This window comes from Octopus bimaculoides, chromosome 20, assembly GCF_046866305.1.
Source record: "Octopus bimaculoides isolate indiv1 chromosome 20, ASM4686630v1, whole genome shotgun sequence".
Taxonomy (NCBI): domain Eukaryota; kingdom Metazoa; phylum Mollusca; class Cephalopoda; order Octopoda; family Octopodidae; genus Octopus; species Octopus bimaculoides.
Window position 1 is genome coordinate 14,043,642 of NC_142947.1, and position 19,589 is coordinate 14,063,230.

The 19,589-nt window shown below is 36.3% G+C and overlaps 1 protein-coding gene across 1 annotated transcript in view; it reads left to right on the top strand.

Moving 5' to 3' along the window:
• LOC106881606 (dynein axonemal heavy chain 5-like) overlaps window positions 1–19,589 on the top strand; it is a 143,421-nt gene that overhangs the window by 10,279 nt on the left and 113,553 nt on the right. The window contains exon 2 of the mRNA XM_089338035.1: window positions 16,247–16,381. Coding sequence (XP_089194161.1) covers window positions 16,247–16,381 — 135 coding nt within the window. The remainder of the gene's footprint in view (window positions 1–16,246; window positions 16,382–19,589) is intronic.

Consider the following 19,589-nt stretch of genomic DNA (forward strand, 5'->3'; position numbering starts at 1 on the left):
TTTTTCTCCGCCATCTTTGCGTCTATCCTTTTAGTTGTTTCAGTGTTTGGACGGCTGCCATGATGAGGCACCGGCTTGAAGGGTTTTTGAAAAACGCCTGGTACTTATTCTATCGGTCATTTATGACGTACCGCTAGATTATGGGGACGTAAGCAAAGCAACTTCGTTTGTCAAGCGGTAACGGAGAACAGATACATATACAGAACGCGCGCGCGCACACACACACACACACACACACACACACACACACACACACACACACACACACACACACACACACACACACACACACACACACACACACACACACACACACACGTTCAATGGGCTTCTTTCAGTTTCCGTCTTCCAAATCCACTCACAATGCTTTAGTCGGCCCGGGTCTGTAGTAGAAGTCACTTACCCAATGTGGGACTGAACCCAGGACCATACGGTTGGGAAGCAAGCTTCATACTACACAGTCACGCCTGCGCCTATATACTTACTTACACATGTAAGTGTGTGTGTGTGTATAACGGCGCATGACTCAGTGGTTAGACTGTTGGGCTCACGATCATGAGGTAGTGTATTCGATTCTCAGACCGGGTTGTGTGTTGTGTTCTTGAGCAAGACACTTTATTTCATGTTGCTCCAGTTCACTCAGCTGTAGAAATGGGTTGCGTCGTCACTGGTGCCAAGCTGTAATCGGCCTTTGCCTTTCCCTTGGATATCATCGGTGGTGTGGAGAGGAGAGGCTCGTATGGAAGACAGCTGTCTTCCATAAACTACTTTGCCCTGACTGGTGCCTCGGAGGGGAACTTTCTAGGTGCAATCTTATGATCATTCACGACCGAAGGTGCATATTTACTTCTGCACAAGTCACAGTTTTATTTTTAATAATTATCAAAAAATCTGGGGTGCGACTTAAACACGAGTAAATACAGTACACACTCATATACACACACATATATATATATATATGGGTTTGTGTGTGTGTGTATCTGCGTGTATGTGTGTATTTATATATATTATACATTATATATATTATATATACATTCACATACTCGCATGCATGTATACGTACTTGCATATAAACACACACACACACACATACACACATACATGCACGCACACACCTTCATACACGCATTCATTAAAAAGTACCTATCTAGTATATGTTGGTCGCAAATTTTCTTTGATGTCCTTACAGACGACTCTGTAATCAAATAAGTATGACGTTGAGTTTCTTTTATGCTGTGACATTCTTTGTTCTTGAAAATTGACCGAAATTATAACAGCCATTATTTTATTTTATCCGATGTTTTGAGTGTCTTAAAATCATTATTAATGAGTGATGAGGTGAGCTAGCAGAATCTTTAGCATGCCAGACAAAAATGCTTAGTCGTATTTCGTCTGTCTTTCCTTTGAGTTCAAATTCCGCAAAGGTCGGTTTTTGCCTTTTATCCTTTTTCGGGGCCCGATGAAATAAGTACTAGTTAAGCACTGAGGTCGACGTAATCTACCGGGCCCCCTCTCCCAAAATTTCTGTCCTTGGGCCAATAGTAGTTAGTTATTAAAGGTGGTGGTGGAAACCTTTCCATAATACAGGGTAATTCAAGATGAATGCTACAAAATGAAATCGTACCTGCGAATGCTGTAATGAATAGATTGCAGAAATACAGATACAGTGTGACGATATTCGCCGTGTGACAAAAGGTGCCCATATTGAACATCTGTGGCTGACAGTAAAAACTTGAAGAAGTTAATCTTTCATGTTACATCTATATATTTTTGTAACATATTCATTGCAACACTCACATGTATGTTTTCTTCTTTTACCATTCATCTTGAATTATCCTGTATAAAGTAATCTAAAGATTGTAACAGAAAGTTGGAAATGTTGATGGATGAGCACTACTGTCTCTGGCATATGCTGCAAGTACCAATGAAGTCAATTAAGTGCAATTATTTCTTTGAGTGAACGAATTAATTGCAAGAGCGTATAATTTCTTAGATGATAGCATATTGCGACCACAAAGATAATTTCGATTGGATGTTTTGTGAAGAAGAAATATACCCAGGTCACCCTTTGGAATCAGACAACAGCCGAATTGTAGAATAATCTTTGCAGGAGAGAGAGAGAGAGAGAGAGAGGGAGAGGGAGAGAGAGGGAGAGGGAGGGAGAGAGAGAGAGAGAGTTGGAGACATTTTGATATCTTTTGACATACTTTTTAAGTGTTTATCTCTTTCGTATTCCGTACGAAACTTTATCAACTTCAGCCGTTTTGCTTCCATGCTTAAGTTGTGAATTGAGTTGATATTAAGTCTTAGTCACTAAACCTACTGAGTCATAGATTAAAAAAAACAAACAGAATTATAAAAATATAGAAGAAGAAAATAATTACCTTCCAAGATTTAAAAATTTACATAGTGAATCATATTGATGTTTGAAATTATTAAAAACATAAAAAGTCACCGAAACAATTTTCATCTTAAAGTTTAAGAGCACAAATGCTAAAGTCAGAGAGATTTGCCCATATATGGAGGTTGCTCATAATCTATTGTAGCTATTTTAAGTATATATTTAATGAGAGGTAGATAGGCACAGGCGTGGCTGTGTGGTAAGAAGGTTCAGTCCCACTGTGTGACACCTTGGGCAAGTGTCTTCTACTATAGCCTCGGGCTGACCAAAGCCTTGTTAGTAAATTTGGTAGACGGAAACTGAAAGAAGCCTGTCGTGTATATATATATATATATATATATAAACATACGATCAAAGGGGTCCATTGGTAAAAATAGTTGAGAATCACTGGGCTTGATCATTATTAAATTCTATTTATTGAAGTTGCAGAGAAGGTCATGAAGTGATTTTTGGAGAGGGCAGACTGTTGGTTTACTGCTACTGGGAGGCAAGCAGGGATTTGATCAACTTTGGTTGGGTCAACTGGACGACGGATTCTGACGTTGAAGGACTCGAAACCTCATGATGATGCATCCTAGGGTATCTGTGAGATGTATCATCGAACTGGCTACTTCATTTTTTAAATGTGAAAAATGTATGTCTTTTGCAAATCTTCTCTTATACAATTAGGCTTTGTGGTCAACTTTTGTGGTTCAATAAAACTTATCTTTTTTTTATCGTAATATATGTGCTACCACGTGAGAAAATATGCGCTCCCGTAATTATCTGTTTATCATTTATTCTTGGCTACTGGGGTACAAGCAGGGAATTGATCAACCCTGGTTGGACCAATTGGACAACGGGGGCTGATGTTGAAGGACTCGAAACTCCATGGTGATGCATCATAGATTATCTGTGAGGCGTATCTTCGAACTGGCTAGTTTATTATTAAAATATCAAAAATGTGTCTTTTGCAAGTCTTCTATGCAATTAGGTTTTGTGGTCAACTTTTGTGGTTCAAAAAGAGTGACCCGTGGTATCTTCAGTTTTCTCAAACTACTCCCAATCAAAATTATCTTTTTAATCGTAATATATGTGCTATCAGGTGAGAAAATATGCGCTCTCGTAATTGACCGTTCATCATTTATTCTTGGTGGCTGGCCAAAAATAAGCATTCAATACTTTTGTTGTATCCGATGTTTAGAATGTCTTATTAATGATTTATTCAAAACTATTCATAATTTATTGTGATCAGTAGATTGTAACAGAAAGTTAGTAATGTTCGTAGATATGTAGCATCCGTGTTTAGAATTGTTGTTATGGGCAACGTAGCCTTATGTCTCGGGCGCCCCATCAAACACACTGGATGTTGTCATAAGGATGAAATCGATATTCGCTTCTTAAGATACTGTATATGAACACCTATGTTTTTAGTGATGTCTCAACAACGCAATAAATTGTGAAATTCATATACACATTGTATACCGATGTATCTTTTATCTTTAACTTGTTTCGGTCATTGGACTGCGACCATACCGGGGTTCGGCCTTGAAGGGTTTCATCAAACACATCGTTCCCAACACGTATTCTTCTAAGTCTGGTTCATATTCTATCGGGTCTCAAAAGAGACTGATGGTGGAGCACAAACATAAACGGGTACACCCACACACGACACGCTTACAGTTTCCGTCAACAAATTCCCTCAGGAAGCATTGGTCAGCCTGAGGCTATTGTGGATGACACTCTGCTACAGTCCTGCACAGCAGGACTGAAACCTAAACCCCGTGTTTGTAAGTCTAGCTTCTTAACCACACAGCCATTAATGCTTTTTAAAACACGCTGCGAATAGACAGATTGGTTTTCGTCGTAATTTCCGTTCCGTGTTGTATTTCACACTGAGTTGTCCTTGAACGGTTTCAGTAACATAACAGTTTTTCTGCGAGAAGTTGCTAGTCCTTAGTTCAATCCTGCTTCATTTCTTGCTGCATGGAATATAGATTAGAAGTTATAAACACACGTCTTATTCAGGTTTGTAAAAGGCACCTCCTCGGATTTACTAAATAATTCAAGATAACTTTCTTTACTATGACTATCTCAGAGGTACTGATAATTGCCTCTACAATCTCATACTCTTATTATTATTTATCCATATCGATATCGTGAAAGTTATTAATCTTGATTACACCACAGACTTCTTCAACAGTTATGAAGCTTGTAACTAAGTTTCAACGAGCTGCTGTGAGAGAACTATATATATGTGAAGGCGCGTGGCTTAGTGGTTAGGGCATTCGGCTCACGATCATAAGGTCGTGAGTTCAATTCCCGACGACGGGAATTCAAACAAAGGTTTAGAAGATAGCTGATTAGTAAGATAAAGAATGTTTTAAATAGTATAGTTTTCATGAAGCGTTGTCTGTTATACAGAGATGTTTTTAATTATTTTTTTAAAGCAAAAAACAATGCAAGCTACAAAAAAATAATAATGCAAGTTTTGTTTTTGTCTTCTCATTATATCCGACACGAGAACACATCCCAACTTATTGGACTATTTATGGACTCCAGTCGGGTCTTAAATCTGGTAATGGAAATTTTCTATCAAACTGCCTTCATCGTAGTGCCCATTCACTGAACTTTTTCCATTTAATATTTTATCAGCTCAGAAATTAGTTGTCACCTGCCTCTCTACATTAATAACTTCGCCGTCACAACAATGCTAATGACACGAGACTTGACTTTCTTTAATTTTCTGCATGCAACCATTGTTCATACCCAACATTAGCATTTCACATTAGACCTACATTGATTCTATGAATAAAGACTATGAGAATAATGAGGACTTTGTAGAATATTTTTTGAATAGAAGCGTACCAAGTATTTAGAGGGTTTGCTTTTTTAAAAGCGTAACCCAGAAGATATTTTTTATGTGCGTGTATATGGCAACCATACCGTCTCAGATATGTGAGTGACACTAATGTCACACCTGTCTTTTGTAGAAGGTAAGTTAGAAATAAACTATGTATCCCTCTTACACATTGAAAATACCCAGATCACTACAAGTGCGAGATCTCACTTTCATACCAAATGCACATAACATTATCAAAACTGCATTGCAAAGAACAGGATTCCATTTAAAAGCTGCAATATATTTTGTACCTGATGACTTACTTTCTTCTAAAGCCACGTGCGACCTACATACATAATATGTCACTACTACCAAACAAAACGTCTACTGAGCCACATTAAAGGAGCAGATCATCTGGCTATCTAGTCAACAGTCAACAATATTCTACAATATTCACAGACGGGCCAGTTCTTCTCTTTGATTCTTTTACCGCGATTTCTGATTTTCTGAATTTGTAAGCTGCACACACACTCTGGTATACATTCGGTTTCTCTTCTACACGTCACCAACATCGTATCTCACGTCTAAATCCTCTCTAAAATATACTTTACTCAGTCTTTTCTCGCAGAGTTATAACTTCCCGGTATTCTCCAGCCCCTGTCTATATTCTCTCCTCAGGTATCCATTTATAGATCTTGAAACTAAGCACCAAACTTGTCCCTCACCAATTTGAGAGAGGGAGAGCTTGCAATGGTCATGAGCCTTCTACCACCAACTTTGAAAAAGCAAAACCGCCCGTTGAAGCTAAAGCATCTGAATGAAGTTCTGGATAACAAAGATCTTTCTATGGTTCAAGATTGATATGATTACCTGATCACAAATGCAAAATACATGCAAAGTATTCGTTAGCAGGGGATTCAAACAAAGGTTTAGAAGATAGCTGATTAGTAAGATAAAGAATGTTTTAAATAGTATAGTTTTCATGAAGCGTTGTCTGTTATACAGAGATGTTTTTAATTATTTTTTTAAAGCAAAAACAATGCAAGTTACAAAAAAATAATAATGCAAGTTGATGGGTTGTACTTTTACGTGGTATTTCAATATTTCGGGGTTAGGACCTCTTCTTCACGAAATCTATGGAGAAAAGATGTTAGCTGATGACAGAGCAGAAAAGTCAGCTAACAACATCTTTTTTCAGTAGATTTCCTGAAGACGGGTTCCTAACTCCGAAATATTGAAATGCTAGGTAAAAGTACTAACCATCAACTTGTATCATGAATTTGCTTTACAACTTGCAATGTTTTGCTAAAATAAAAACAAAAAACAAAAACAACGCCAATATATTGAAAATTTAAGTTAAATGATAATAACAATAATGATGATTTTACTAACATAAAGTTATTAAAGATATAGTTGTACTCCAAGATATCACAGTAGCAATTTAATACATAGAAAGATATTTTCAATACTAGATTCCTGTTTTATAAAACTGACATGTTGATACAAACTTTTATTACCAGATTTTGTTGTTCTGTGGGCTTGTTAGAGCATGTTTAACTGAAAATCAAAAAGTCAACATGACATTTTACTTGCAAACAAGCTTCCACCTGTAACTAATTAGTTATATGGCTGAAAGCTTCTCAATGTTGAAACTTATACTCGGCCTATTTTCTTACATAATTTTTCTATTTTCAATTTTTATAAACGTTTTTTATAAGTTAATTTTTTTTAAAGCGATTAGAGTAACAGTGTATATTTGTCAAACAATCAACAATATTCTACAATAAGTTAAGGCGGCAAGCTGACAGAATCGTTAGCACACCGGGCAAAATGCTCAGCGTGGTCGATCTAATCGACTGGCCCCCTCCTCAAAAATTTTGGGCCTTGTGTCTAGAGTAGAAAAGAATATCCTACAATAGGTCGCCCACAGACGGGTCAGTTCTTCTCTTTGATTTTTTTACCGCGGAAATGTATTAGAACATAGAACTGCTGAGTACATGTTGTATACAATGAAAGGATTTCCTCCCACTCCCCGCGATTGAAATTGTAAACTGTTAAAAGAATCAATAAAAAAAATCGCTCCTTAATATCTCGAGTTCTAAATGAGGAACGAAGAGCCAGAGCTTGTGTGTGTGTGTGTGTGTGTGTGTGTGTGTGTGTATGCAGAGGCGTAGCCAGGTCTTAAAGGTAGCGGGAGCGAGTACATAAAAAAGGTGTCGTGGCACACAGAAAACAATTTTTAATTCACTTCTCTTATAGTAAGTGCGATATTTGATTTGCTGTACTGCACGTAATTGTATTCCACATTCACTAATTTCATGTTTCAGTAACAAGGTCATTATGCATGAATCTTACAACTGATATATGTAACTAAAGAGTTAAAAATAATTGTTGAAAAGGCACCAATTTTGAAGAATGTGCTCGGGGGAGTGGTCGCTCCCCTTTCTCTTATGTATATATGTATGTATATGTATATATGTATGTATGTATATATATATATATATATATATATATATATATATATACGTTTATATATTCGTTTCGCAAGATTCATGATGTGAAATCGTGTGTTGAAACAAATATTGTTGTATTTGGGGATGGTCATATTGCCAGTTTACCCAATAAAAACACATGCACTATATATTTGATGTTCACTTGCTTCAGCTTTATTTTACATTAATCGTATTTCGGCCAGAGTTCTTTCGTCACACTTCTGTGACCTCATCAGTGGTCCTTTGCTTTCTTCTTTCCTATTTGTGTGTCTTTCCTTACTAACGATCAGCCGCTGATATATATATATATATATATATATATATATATATATAATATACATGTTATATTGGATGAAGGGATGATTATTGAATGGTTATTATTTTGATATTATGATATTTTTAATAATTTTTAATAATTTTTCTATTTTTATATAAGTATTTCATATTAATTCATTTGGTACTTATTGTTGGTTGAGATATATATATATATATATCTAATTATTGTTCTACTTACGATCTGACGAGTAGCTATATTCTTGAATAGAATTTATTTTCGATAATTTCAATTGATTTTAATCGATTTAAATTTCTTTTCTATTTGAAAATTAGTTATGAAACACGTGTAATCTTTTTATTATATTTATCTTATGATATTTACTTTACTTTATATTATACTCATTTATTGTGCTTTTAAATATTAATTTTTCTATATGTGATAGTGGATTTTCATCGATAAGTCCTTGAAACTTGGTTATTTTCCCTAAAACTATATATTTTATATATATTTTATCTATAAAGCTCAGTTTAATTTTAATTTTTTATAAATTGATTTTAATTGAGTTTTTACCTGTAATTTGGATTTTGTCCCTAATATTATTATTATATATATATACTTTTTTATTTCAAACTGCATCTCACAAATGATGAAGGATGCATCATCAATGATGTTACTGTGGCCTCGGGCTGTGTGTTTCGGGGTCTTTCAGCATCAGACTCCTTCGCCCTGTTAACTCAGAGTGGGGCACCGATCAAGTTTCAGCTTGCGTCCCAGTAGCAGCAAACCACTGTTCTACCCACGTACGCTTGAATATCTTGTATAATGAAACAGAGTTTGTGTGTGTGTGTGTGTGTGTGTGTGTGTGTGTTTGTGTGTGTGTGTATATTGATTAATTATAGGTTTCAATAAAATCAGGGCACATCAATACATAGGACGCCAGAAATGGCTTGGTACAATGGCACAGGGTTTACCGTGAGGTAAAAGAACCATGAAGATATCATGTGTTGGTAGGATACTGAAGACATGTGAGTATCAAATCCGATTTAAACCGTAAATTTGACTCAGAGCTGGCTCTAGTTGCGGCGTAGTGATAAAAAAAGAACACAAATGGTTGATTGTATGCTATGGTTTAATTTATGAATACATCAATAAAATTCTACCGAAACATAAATATATATATTTATGACCTGTATGTTCATATAATACGTGTACGTTAATGTACTCACACACACACACACATATATATACGCACATACACATGCATATATGTAGGTATGTACATATATATTCATACATACATATAATATATATATATATATATATATATATATATATATATATATATATATATATTTATATATATATATGAATATGTGTGTGTGATATAATATATATGTGTGTGATATAATATATATAATATATGTGTGTGTGTGTGTGTGTGTGTGTGTGTGTGTGTGTGTGTGTGGAGACACGTAATTCGAGATAATTTCTCTTCATTTTCACAATTTACAGGGCAGATTAAGTGACATATCTATTCAAAGTTAACAGAAATATGTAACGTGCAAAATAAACACGTGGACAGAAGTACAATTGAACACAATGAAAAATAAAATTTTAAAAATCTGCAATAACGTAAACGCTGATATTAATTTTTCACTGTTCAGAAGAGCGAAAACCGGTTAGTAAAACCATACTTATGCTTGTTAGTAATAAATAACTGCCTTCAGAGTTATTCAACTACTACCTACCAAGCATTGGTGAACTAGGGATATCGATGGTCTACCTATTCATTTTCTAGGTTTCCTTTCATGGTGTTCGCATTGCCTAACCGAAGGATATTGCGTACGTATGTCTTTATCCTTCAATAAATGACAAGACTGTATTTTAAAAGCTTCTCACAATGTAGGTTTTCGTGAAGAGAACTGGCATACTTCAACTTTTCCCTTAGGTAATATTGAAATCTTTCTACATCACCATGGGCATATATATGTATATATATATATATATATATATATATATATATATATATATATATATATATATATATATATATATATATATTAAAGGCGGTGCTCCAGCATGGCCGCAGTCAAATGACTGAAACAAGTAAAAGAGTAATATATATATATATATATATATATATATATATATATATATATATATATGAGAAGCCTTATTTCTTAAGATTGGCATTTAGGTAATGTGTTACATATCCCAGGGTCCGATATATTTTGGTATAAACCTGAACTTGTAATCTGGATGGAGTAACTGTAAATTTCTCAATAGGTCAGCATAGGTGTTCCCTTTTTCACTGATCTTCAGTTTTATGTTAACATCCGCTGTGCAGCTAATTTCCACAACTGTGCACAGTTTCTCTTCTCTATCCCAAATCATTATATCAGGTCTGTTGTGCTTACATTTTATTGAAGTCTTCACTGGTACATTCCACCAGTATTCCTTTTCCTTATGAGTGGCTATGGCTTCTACCATATTGTGGGTTTTTATTTCTTTGTCCTCGGGATTATCCTTCCGATGGGTTTCATTATAGAATGTCCTAGCTACAACATCATGTCTCATCGGTAGATAATACCGTGATGACAGTTTCGGACAACTGCTTATGATGTGGGTGTATCTTCAGTGTGAACTCCACAAAGTCTTCATTGGTTGTCACATTTTACGGCTTTTCCCGCATCTCTATCCTTTTTGTGCATCAGGTACTTTGTTGATATTTCCTGTTCCTGGATTGCAAATGCATACCCTTCAGAGTGTGAGGTAATAATCCGGCTCTTCGTCCATGATAAACTGCCTTGGTGATCAATGCTACTATCATCACGGAGCTTTCTATTAACATATCCATGCATAGTCCTCTGCTCATATAGGCTCATCCTTTCATTTGTTATGTTGCAGTAGAGACGTGCGACTTCTTTGGGCATGTGTTCTCGGTTATCAGACAGACTGTTACTCAAGGAGCTGCCTTCCAAGTCTTATGATGTTATCAGCTTCATGTATGCAAACTTGGTCAAGAGATGCACTTCGAAGGGATATAATGCAACATTCAAAGGCATTTTAGATCGATGTTAAGCCTCTGCCGCCTCGTTTACGTTTTAGGTAGAGGCGGTCTACATCACTGTTTATGCGGAAATTATGTGTGTTTGTTAGTATTCTTCGGGTTTTCACATCAATGGCTCATATCTCATCAAGCGTCCAATCAAGCAGCCCAAATGTATGTATGTATGTATGTATGTATGTGACTATATAAACGGAAACTGTTGAGACTCGTCGCATGGGCTGTACATGTAGTTTGAAATCCCAGCCTTGTGACACTGCCTTAGCCTGATTCTAGTTGAACATTATGTTAGGACACATGCTGATTCAATGAGGAAGTCGTCCATTTGATCGAACGGTAGGATGCTGTGTGTGTGTGTGTGTGTGTGTGTGTGTGTGTGTGTGTGTGTGTGTGTGTGTGTGTGTGTGTGTGTGTGTGTGTGTGTGTGTGTGTGTGTGTGTGTGTGTGTGTGTGTGTGTGTGTGTGTGTGTGTGTGTGCGTGCGTGTGTTTGTGAGAGTACGTATGTACGTGTATGTATACACATGTGTATATAAAGAAATGAAATGGAAAGTGCACTTGTAGATGTTAGGAAGATAATTTCAAGGACTTAACAACCGGTTGTTGCACCAGAAGCGAAAGCAGTGTTGATACTGTGTTTTGTAATTCTACTCAAGGAGAAAAAAAGAACGGATTTTCCTGAGTGTGTGTGTGTATATACATATATTTGGAGTGACATCATCTTGAGAGTCTTCAGCAAGCATGCACAGGGTTGGAATCTTCTGGAAAACTGGTGGGAAAAAAGTTCTCTTGCGTCTCTGACTCGAAACGCAGCTGCTGAACTTTGTAGACATGTTTTTTAGCAGCTCTGAGTTCGCCTACGCTCCTGTCCCGGACGCTTGGAATTTGACCAGCTCTGATTTTGACTGGAGTTCTGTGAAGAATGCCTTCACAAGGTTTTATTAACTCAAGCTTTGCTGTTTCTACATCTGACTACTTGACCGCTGTTTGTTCTAAGGTGTAATATTGTCTCCATGAAGAATGATTAACTCTAACTTTGCTGTTTCCACGCCAGACCTGACCACTGTTTGTTCCAAGTGTAATATTGTCTTCATAAAGTAAGATTAATACCGACTTTGCTGTTTCCACGCCAGACCTGGCTACTGATTGTCCCGAGTTGTACATTTTGTACATACCGAATAAAAGATTGTTTTTTGTTGAATACTTTCTTGTTCTGCTAATTTTCCTAAAAGCATTTATGTAAGGAATTGTGTAACACCCTTCCAGTACCGACATAATTCAGCCTCTTACATATTCTTTTACTAGTGTTAGTCATTGGGCTGTGGCCGTGTTGAGCACCACTTCAAGTGGTTTTTTTTAAAGAGTGAATCGACTCTAGTACTTATGTTTTTAAAGTCTGGTACTTATTCTATCGCTCTCTTTGCCGAACCGCTAGGTTATCAGGATGTAATCAGACTAATACTGATTGTTAAGCTATGGTCGGAGATAAACACAAACGCAGAGGCACGCACACACACAAACACACACACACACACACATGTAGCTGTGAATATATTCACATACACACACATGCTTGTGTATAGGTCTAATTACATGTGACTCATAGTCTCTGTGTCCTTGAGTGGACTAGAAGACCATAAATAATATTTGAAAAAGATTTGAAATCAGGCTTAATGCGTTTAGTAACTAACTAAACAAATCCTGAGCCAAGTCTAACTATTCTTTCTTCAATAACGTTGACTGGGTAAGTTAGTACAAGGATTCGTTGCTCAGTTCCCCTGCCAAGTTGTGATCAATCTATTAATCTTCGTTACAGAATGATATGCTAATGCTATCTAGGTTCCTTCTTACCATTTGTAAGAAATGTGTGTTTTCTTTCGTGCTCTTTGTAAGTAAAGATAAGTTGAGCAACTAAACTTGCTTATCTGCAGGTCGTATCTACGCATTTATTTATTATATAAATGACCTAATAACTCTGTCTGAAAAAGAATTATCCTAAAATTGGGCTGAAATATGTAGATTTGGCTAATTTAAGTTTACTTGCGCAATATCCATCCAGTGGATGGAGAAAATGAAACATGAAAAGAAATAAACTTCTTTGAGCTGTTTAAACTTTTGTCTCAATGGCAACCCATATTTGAAATCCAGATGAAAAACGTAAAATAAATCAGGAAAAAGGAGAAAGTTTGCAAGCACAATATTTGTCATTTGAATTACAAAATGGCGTATATTTCTCTTTGCTCCGATCTCATCGTAAAACACATTTTCTTTTATAGACTATGAGTAAAGTGCTATCCAGTATTGTTTGATATAACACTTGATTCCGACCATGTCCAAAACATAACATTTATTATGTGATTCCTTCAGAGTATAGGTCGAGAATTTAAGAATCATTGTACAGCTTTCGTTAAGATTGGCTCTTTGGTAACTGATCGTCGCCAGGGGTCAGTGTAACTTGCCTAGGACGGCCTCTGTTCAGTGGTTGAGCTACGTAAACGGGGCTGTCACTGTCGAAGGAAACCGTGACCTGTCGTCCCCCGAGCGGGAGTTGAAATGATTTGTCCCCTGGGTGAATCACTTTGTATGGTTCATCATAAGGTGCATCACGACAAACGAAAACGAACTTCGCCTTGTGGATGCCATTCGGTACAGAGGACCTAGGTTGATCTAGCGGTGGGGTGTAACTGGTCCATGTTGTCTGTCAGTTGTTCAAGATATCTTTTACCATTCGGGTCTGACTTTGTATTTGGAATGAATTCTCTCGCCACCATAAGCAAGGCTCTGCACAAGTTTGTGGGTATGGTAAACTTTTATCGTCGTTCCATTCCCTCTGCAGCAAGATTGATGAGATGGGGGTCCCATCGATCGTACAAGGCGCTATCAGGAAAAAGTAAAAAACAAAAACAGGTGGAATGGGACAGGGCAATGACCTCAGCCTTCGAATCCACAAAAAAGCTCTTTAAAGCAACCATTCTTTCCAGGCCTCATATATTAGCACCGACCGCACTCATAGTGGATGTTTAATACGCAATAAACAATACTTCATCACATCATGTTTGGGTCACCACTCTTAGCTTTTGCTAAGCTATACGTAAAACTAACCACAAACAAGGATATGTTGAAGTGTTGTTCCTTGTGTATTAAGCATCTATAACACGTGAGAGGGAGTGATCTAGTATTACATAAAAATCCTGGATTCTTTCCTGTCTGACTGGAAGTTCCTTTTCGTCCGAGCAGTTCCTTAACTAGTCTGCAACAAAGGTCCACGTTTATAGTTTGTCTCTTACGAGTTCACGGGCAATGCTCTACAATAATATATTTTGTGAAGGCTATCGCGAGCAAAATGCCTCTGATGTCACTAACCTGACAAAGGACGCATTCAACAAAATTTGGAAATATCTTAGAAGAGTGCAGTGGTCAAATATGGCCAATATGACATAAAGAAGTACACAGAATACTCCTTAATGAAAATTCGCGCTATTTTCTTCCGAAATAGGTGATATACATTGAACATGTGCAGCACATACTTAGCAGAATGCTGAACTGAAGCAGTAACCTTTTTGGTAAATATGAAAGTGCCTATAGTGTCTATAGTGTCTATAATCTTTTCTATAGGCCGAAACGGTGGCAAAATTCTTCTAACGAATTATTGGATGTCAACTAACTGAGGGTTGACCAGAATTGATAGTGTGAAATCAATCGCATCAAATTTCAATAGTGTCAAGTATTTTATTTTCATATTTAACAGGCGCAGGAGTGGCTGTGTGGTAAGTAGCTTGTTTACCATCCACATGGTTCCGGGTTCAGTCCCACTTGGGCAAGTATCTTCTACTATACCCTCTGGCTGACCAAAGCCTTGTGAGTGGATTTGGTAGACGGAAACTGAAAGACGCCCGTCGTATATATTTGTGTGTGTGCACGTATGTTTGTGTGTCTGGTGTGTTTATGTCCCCGTAACTTAGCGGTTCGGCAAAAGAAACTGATAGAAGTACTAAGCTTACAAAGAAGAAGTCCTGGGTTGATTTATTCGACTAAAGGCAGTGCTCCAGCATGGCCACAGTCAAATGACTGAAACAAATAAAAGAATAATATATAAACATGTACAACTTTTAGAACATTGTCATTTTATTTATTTTCTTTTTTTACTCTCGGCAAAAGGTCCGAAATTTTTGGAGAGGGGGGGGCAGTCGATTAGATCGACCCCAGTGCATAACTGGTACTTAATTTATCGACCCCGAAAAGATGAAAGACAAAGTCGACCTCGGCGGAATTTGAACTCAGAATGTAAAGACAGACGAAATACCGCTAAGCATTTCGCCTGGTGTGCTAACGTTTCTGCCAGCTCACCGCCTTAACATTGTCATTTTATGAGATTTTACTGGCAAATTTTTTAATTAACATAGACATTTATTTACATGAAAGAAAATTACCGGACAACTGTCATCTAATTCTTCCAAACCGTTAGAATCGTTATTTCAGACAAGATGGTGAGCTGGCAGAATCGGTAGCACACCAGACAAAATGCTTAGTGCTATTTTGTCCATCTTTACGTTCTGAGTTCAAATCCTGCCGAGGTCGACTTTGCTCTTCATCTTTGAGGAAATTCGTACCAGTTGAGTACTGGGGTTGATGTAATCGACCAGCCCCACTCCCCTAAAATTTCAGGCCTTGCGCCTATAGCAGAGTGGCAGGGCAGTAGAATCATTACCAAACCAGATAAAATATTTAGAGATATTTCTTCTCGGTATTTACATTCTGAGTTCAAATTCTGTTAAGGTCAACTTTGCCTTTCATCCTTTCGGGGTTGATAAAATAAGCACTAGTTGGGCAATGGGTTCATTATAAACTGCTAAAGATGGATATGAGGTTTTTCCTGAAGGTATCTTGGTGTATGACCAAATACTAGATAGTGTTTCCTATAATAATTATTCACCGATTGCTGTGTTGAATGCGACTAATGGAGCCCAAGTAACAGTGTTCTGATGTTTCGAATAAAACTTAATAACCTTCAGTGACCTTTGCTGAGTTAGCCTTACTTTTCGTTTTCCTTTTCCTGAATTTTTCCTATTGTAAAGGTAATTTATGAACACTCTGTATAACATGTAACATTTTTTTTTATTCAAGAAACAATATTTTTTATATCGTAACAGAATCAAAATATTTATTTTTCTTTTTTCATTTTTATTGTAGCAAAAGTTGAAAGAAGAGCGAGAAAGCAAACGAAAACAACTGGACGACCGTCATTGGTATATTTTACAAACAGTCGCAGATTGTCTTCAACTGGACAAATTAGATGTCGAGGAAAGTATCCTTGAAGGAACACAGGTAGATATGCTATTGAATAAAGTTTTAACCATTTACATACTTAAACCTTGATATGTTCAACACAGTGATATGAAGCAAGTATTGTATCTTACGTGTGTATGTATATGCATCTATATATGTATATGTTTATTTTAATAATTAAATAAATATATTGTTGATGTCATAAGAATTTAGAAACTTTTGGGGGAATGTGGAACAATTATTTCAAGGAACATTGAATCTCGAAGCACATAAAGCTATATCCTTTCTACTCTATAGGCACTAAGTCTGAAAATTTGGGGGAGTGAGCTTGTAGGTTAAACGACCCCGGCATTTGACTGGTGTTTATTTCATTGTCCACGAAAGGATGAGAGGCAATGTGCCTCAACAGAATTTGAACTCAAAACGTAAAGATGGACGAAATGCCACCAAGTATTTTGCCCAGCATGCTAACGATTCTGCTACCTTGCTGCCTTTAAAGCTATAAATAACAGCAGGTAAAAATATTAGATTGAGCAACCCTTAGGATAAAAAAATATCGAGGGCAGCCTTCAACTTTTTTTAATCCAAAAGGGCTTTTCAACCCAATATTTACATGCTATCATTTAAAGTTGTATGTGCTTCGAGATCCACTGTTCCTAATATACATACAAACACATACATACATACATACATACATATATATATATATATATATATATATATATATATATATACATAGGTGCAGGAGTGGCTGTGTGGTAAGTAGCTTGCTTACCAACCACATGGTTCCGGGTTCAGTCCCACTGCGTGGCACCTTGGGCAAGTGTCTTCTACTATAGCCTCGGGCCGACCAAAGCCTTGTGAGTGGATTTGGTAGACAGAAACTGAAAGAAGACCGTCGTATATATATATATATGTATGTGTGTTTGCGTGTCGGTGTTTGTCCCCCCACTATCGCTTGACAACCGATGCTGGTGTGTTTAGGTCCCCGTAACCTAGCGGTTCGGCAAAAAGAGACCGATAGAATAAGTACTAGGCTTACAAAGAATAAGTCCTGGGGTCGATTTGTTCGACTAAAGGTGGTGCTCCAGCATGGCCGCAGTCAAATGACTAAAACAAGTAAGAGTAAAAGAGTATATATATATATATATATATATATATATATATATATAAATCCCCCCCACACACACACACACAAAGCACAAAATGTCAGGGGGTATGAATGATGAATATATTTATTTAACCATTTGACCTCCTTACAATGAATTCACATTTTATACTTGTGTATGTGTGTGTGTGTGTGTGTGTTTATATGTATAGAATGTTTCATATTGATAGATCATATTGTATTTGTAATTTACAAGATTGCACCATCCACTTCCCACTCCTCCTCCCCCACACCCTCTAATCATACTTCTTTCCCAATATCCTGCCACTTATATTATGACATTTGGACCTCAAGGGTATGCCCTGGTACTTGCCACTATCTATATCTCTCTCTTCTTTTACTCAGCCATCCCATTTATATTCTGATCCTTGTCCCCTGTGAGTAAGCCGGCAGTTTTCCCACCATCTCTATCCTGTTGCCTCCCACTCTCTCTCTCTCTTTCTTCTTCTCCTGCTCTTTCCTCAGGTTGGATAACCATGTATCTCCATTTCAGGACCTGTTTTGTCCAATTTTGTTTTGCTTTACACACTTAGAAACAACGAGAGATGCATTTTCGGTACAAAATAAATACGATGAAAAGAAAAAGAAAAGAAAAGAAAATTTAAGAATTTTTCCAACACCTCTTCTGCCACTCAGTATTGATTCTGGCCAATTTGCTTTTGTACTACATACTTAAAATTGATGGGGGGAAGCCTTGAAGCTTAAAAAAAAAATGTTTTTGAACTTGGCAATCAACATTACAATCCCCACTTCCTTTATTTTCAAACATAAAACATATGATTTAAAACCAATAGTGAAATCTTATTTTTCTTTATGTCACCCTGCCCTTCCTTAAACCCTAAGACATCAGTCATTTTTTTTTTATGTTTTAGAATCATACACTGGTATGTCAGTTGAATACCAAATAAATATTGGTATAATCCAATTATAAAGATAAATTAAATAGAGAGATACTATTGACAATCCAATAATTCATTTATATTATAATATTTCATATGAATATAATATAATATAATGTAACATAATATTATATAACATAAACAATTATTAGAACTATAGAAGGCCAACTAATTGTTTCGACTTTTATATATTTTTCTCTGATATACATATATAATAATAGTTCCCTTATATATAAAGATATATAAAGTCACCTGAGAGTCATGGTTTCAAAATAGACAAAGTTCTGTGTGAAAGGACGGCTGGATTGTAAAAATTAATTATGTTATGTTATATTATATTCATAGAATATCAGGTAATATTATAATATAAATAAATTATTGGATTGTCAGTAGTATCTCTCTATGCATCGTATTAATATCTTTATATATATATATATATATATATATATATATATATATATATATATATATATATATATAATCATCATTATCATTGTTTCACTTCTGTCTTCCATGCTGGCATATATATATATATATATATATATACAAAAATATATATTATATATGTGTGTGTGTGTATGCCTCTGTGTGTGTGTGTGTGTGTGTGCGTGTATGCCTCTGTGTGTGTGTGTGCAACAAGTACAAACAAATAGAGACATGTTTCTCCATAGGTGTGACAACTGAACTTTGCCCTTTACAAATGATTAATTTTTTTTTTATCATTTATTTATTTATGTCTTAATTCATTCATTTATTTATTGAATGGTTGAGGAGAAAAAAGCAATGGCGCCCATGACCATTTCCGGTGGTACCTCCGTGACTTGTGAAAGAGGTGGTGGTGGTGGTGGTGGTGGTGGTGGTGGTGGTGGTGGAAGAATGGAGTTATTGTTAACAGGAGAACTTGGCCTATATTCTTGCAACAAAGATTTAACAGAAAAGCACCCCAGGTGTTTATTGTTGCTAATGGTGTTTATTGTTGCTAATGATATTTCATACATTCATACATACACATTAAATCGTTAGAGACTGTATGGCAGAACTATTAAGTTCACTTTGCTATCACAAAGTCTTGGGTTCAATTCCACTATGTGACTTGTTCAGTAATTGTCTTTTACTATAATCTCAGTTATTCCTACGTTTTATGACTGAAATGAAAGTGGGTGGATGCAAACTATGGAAG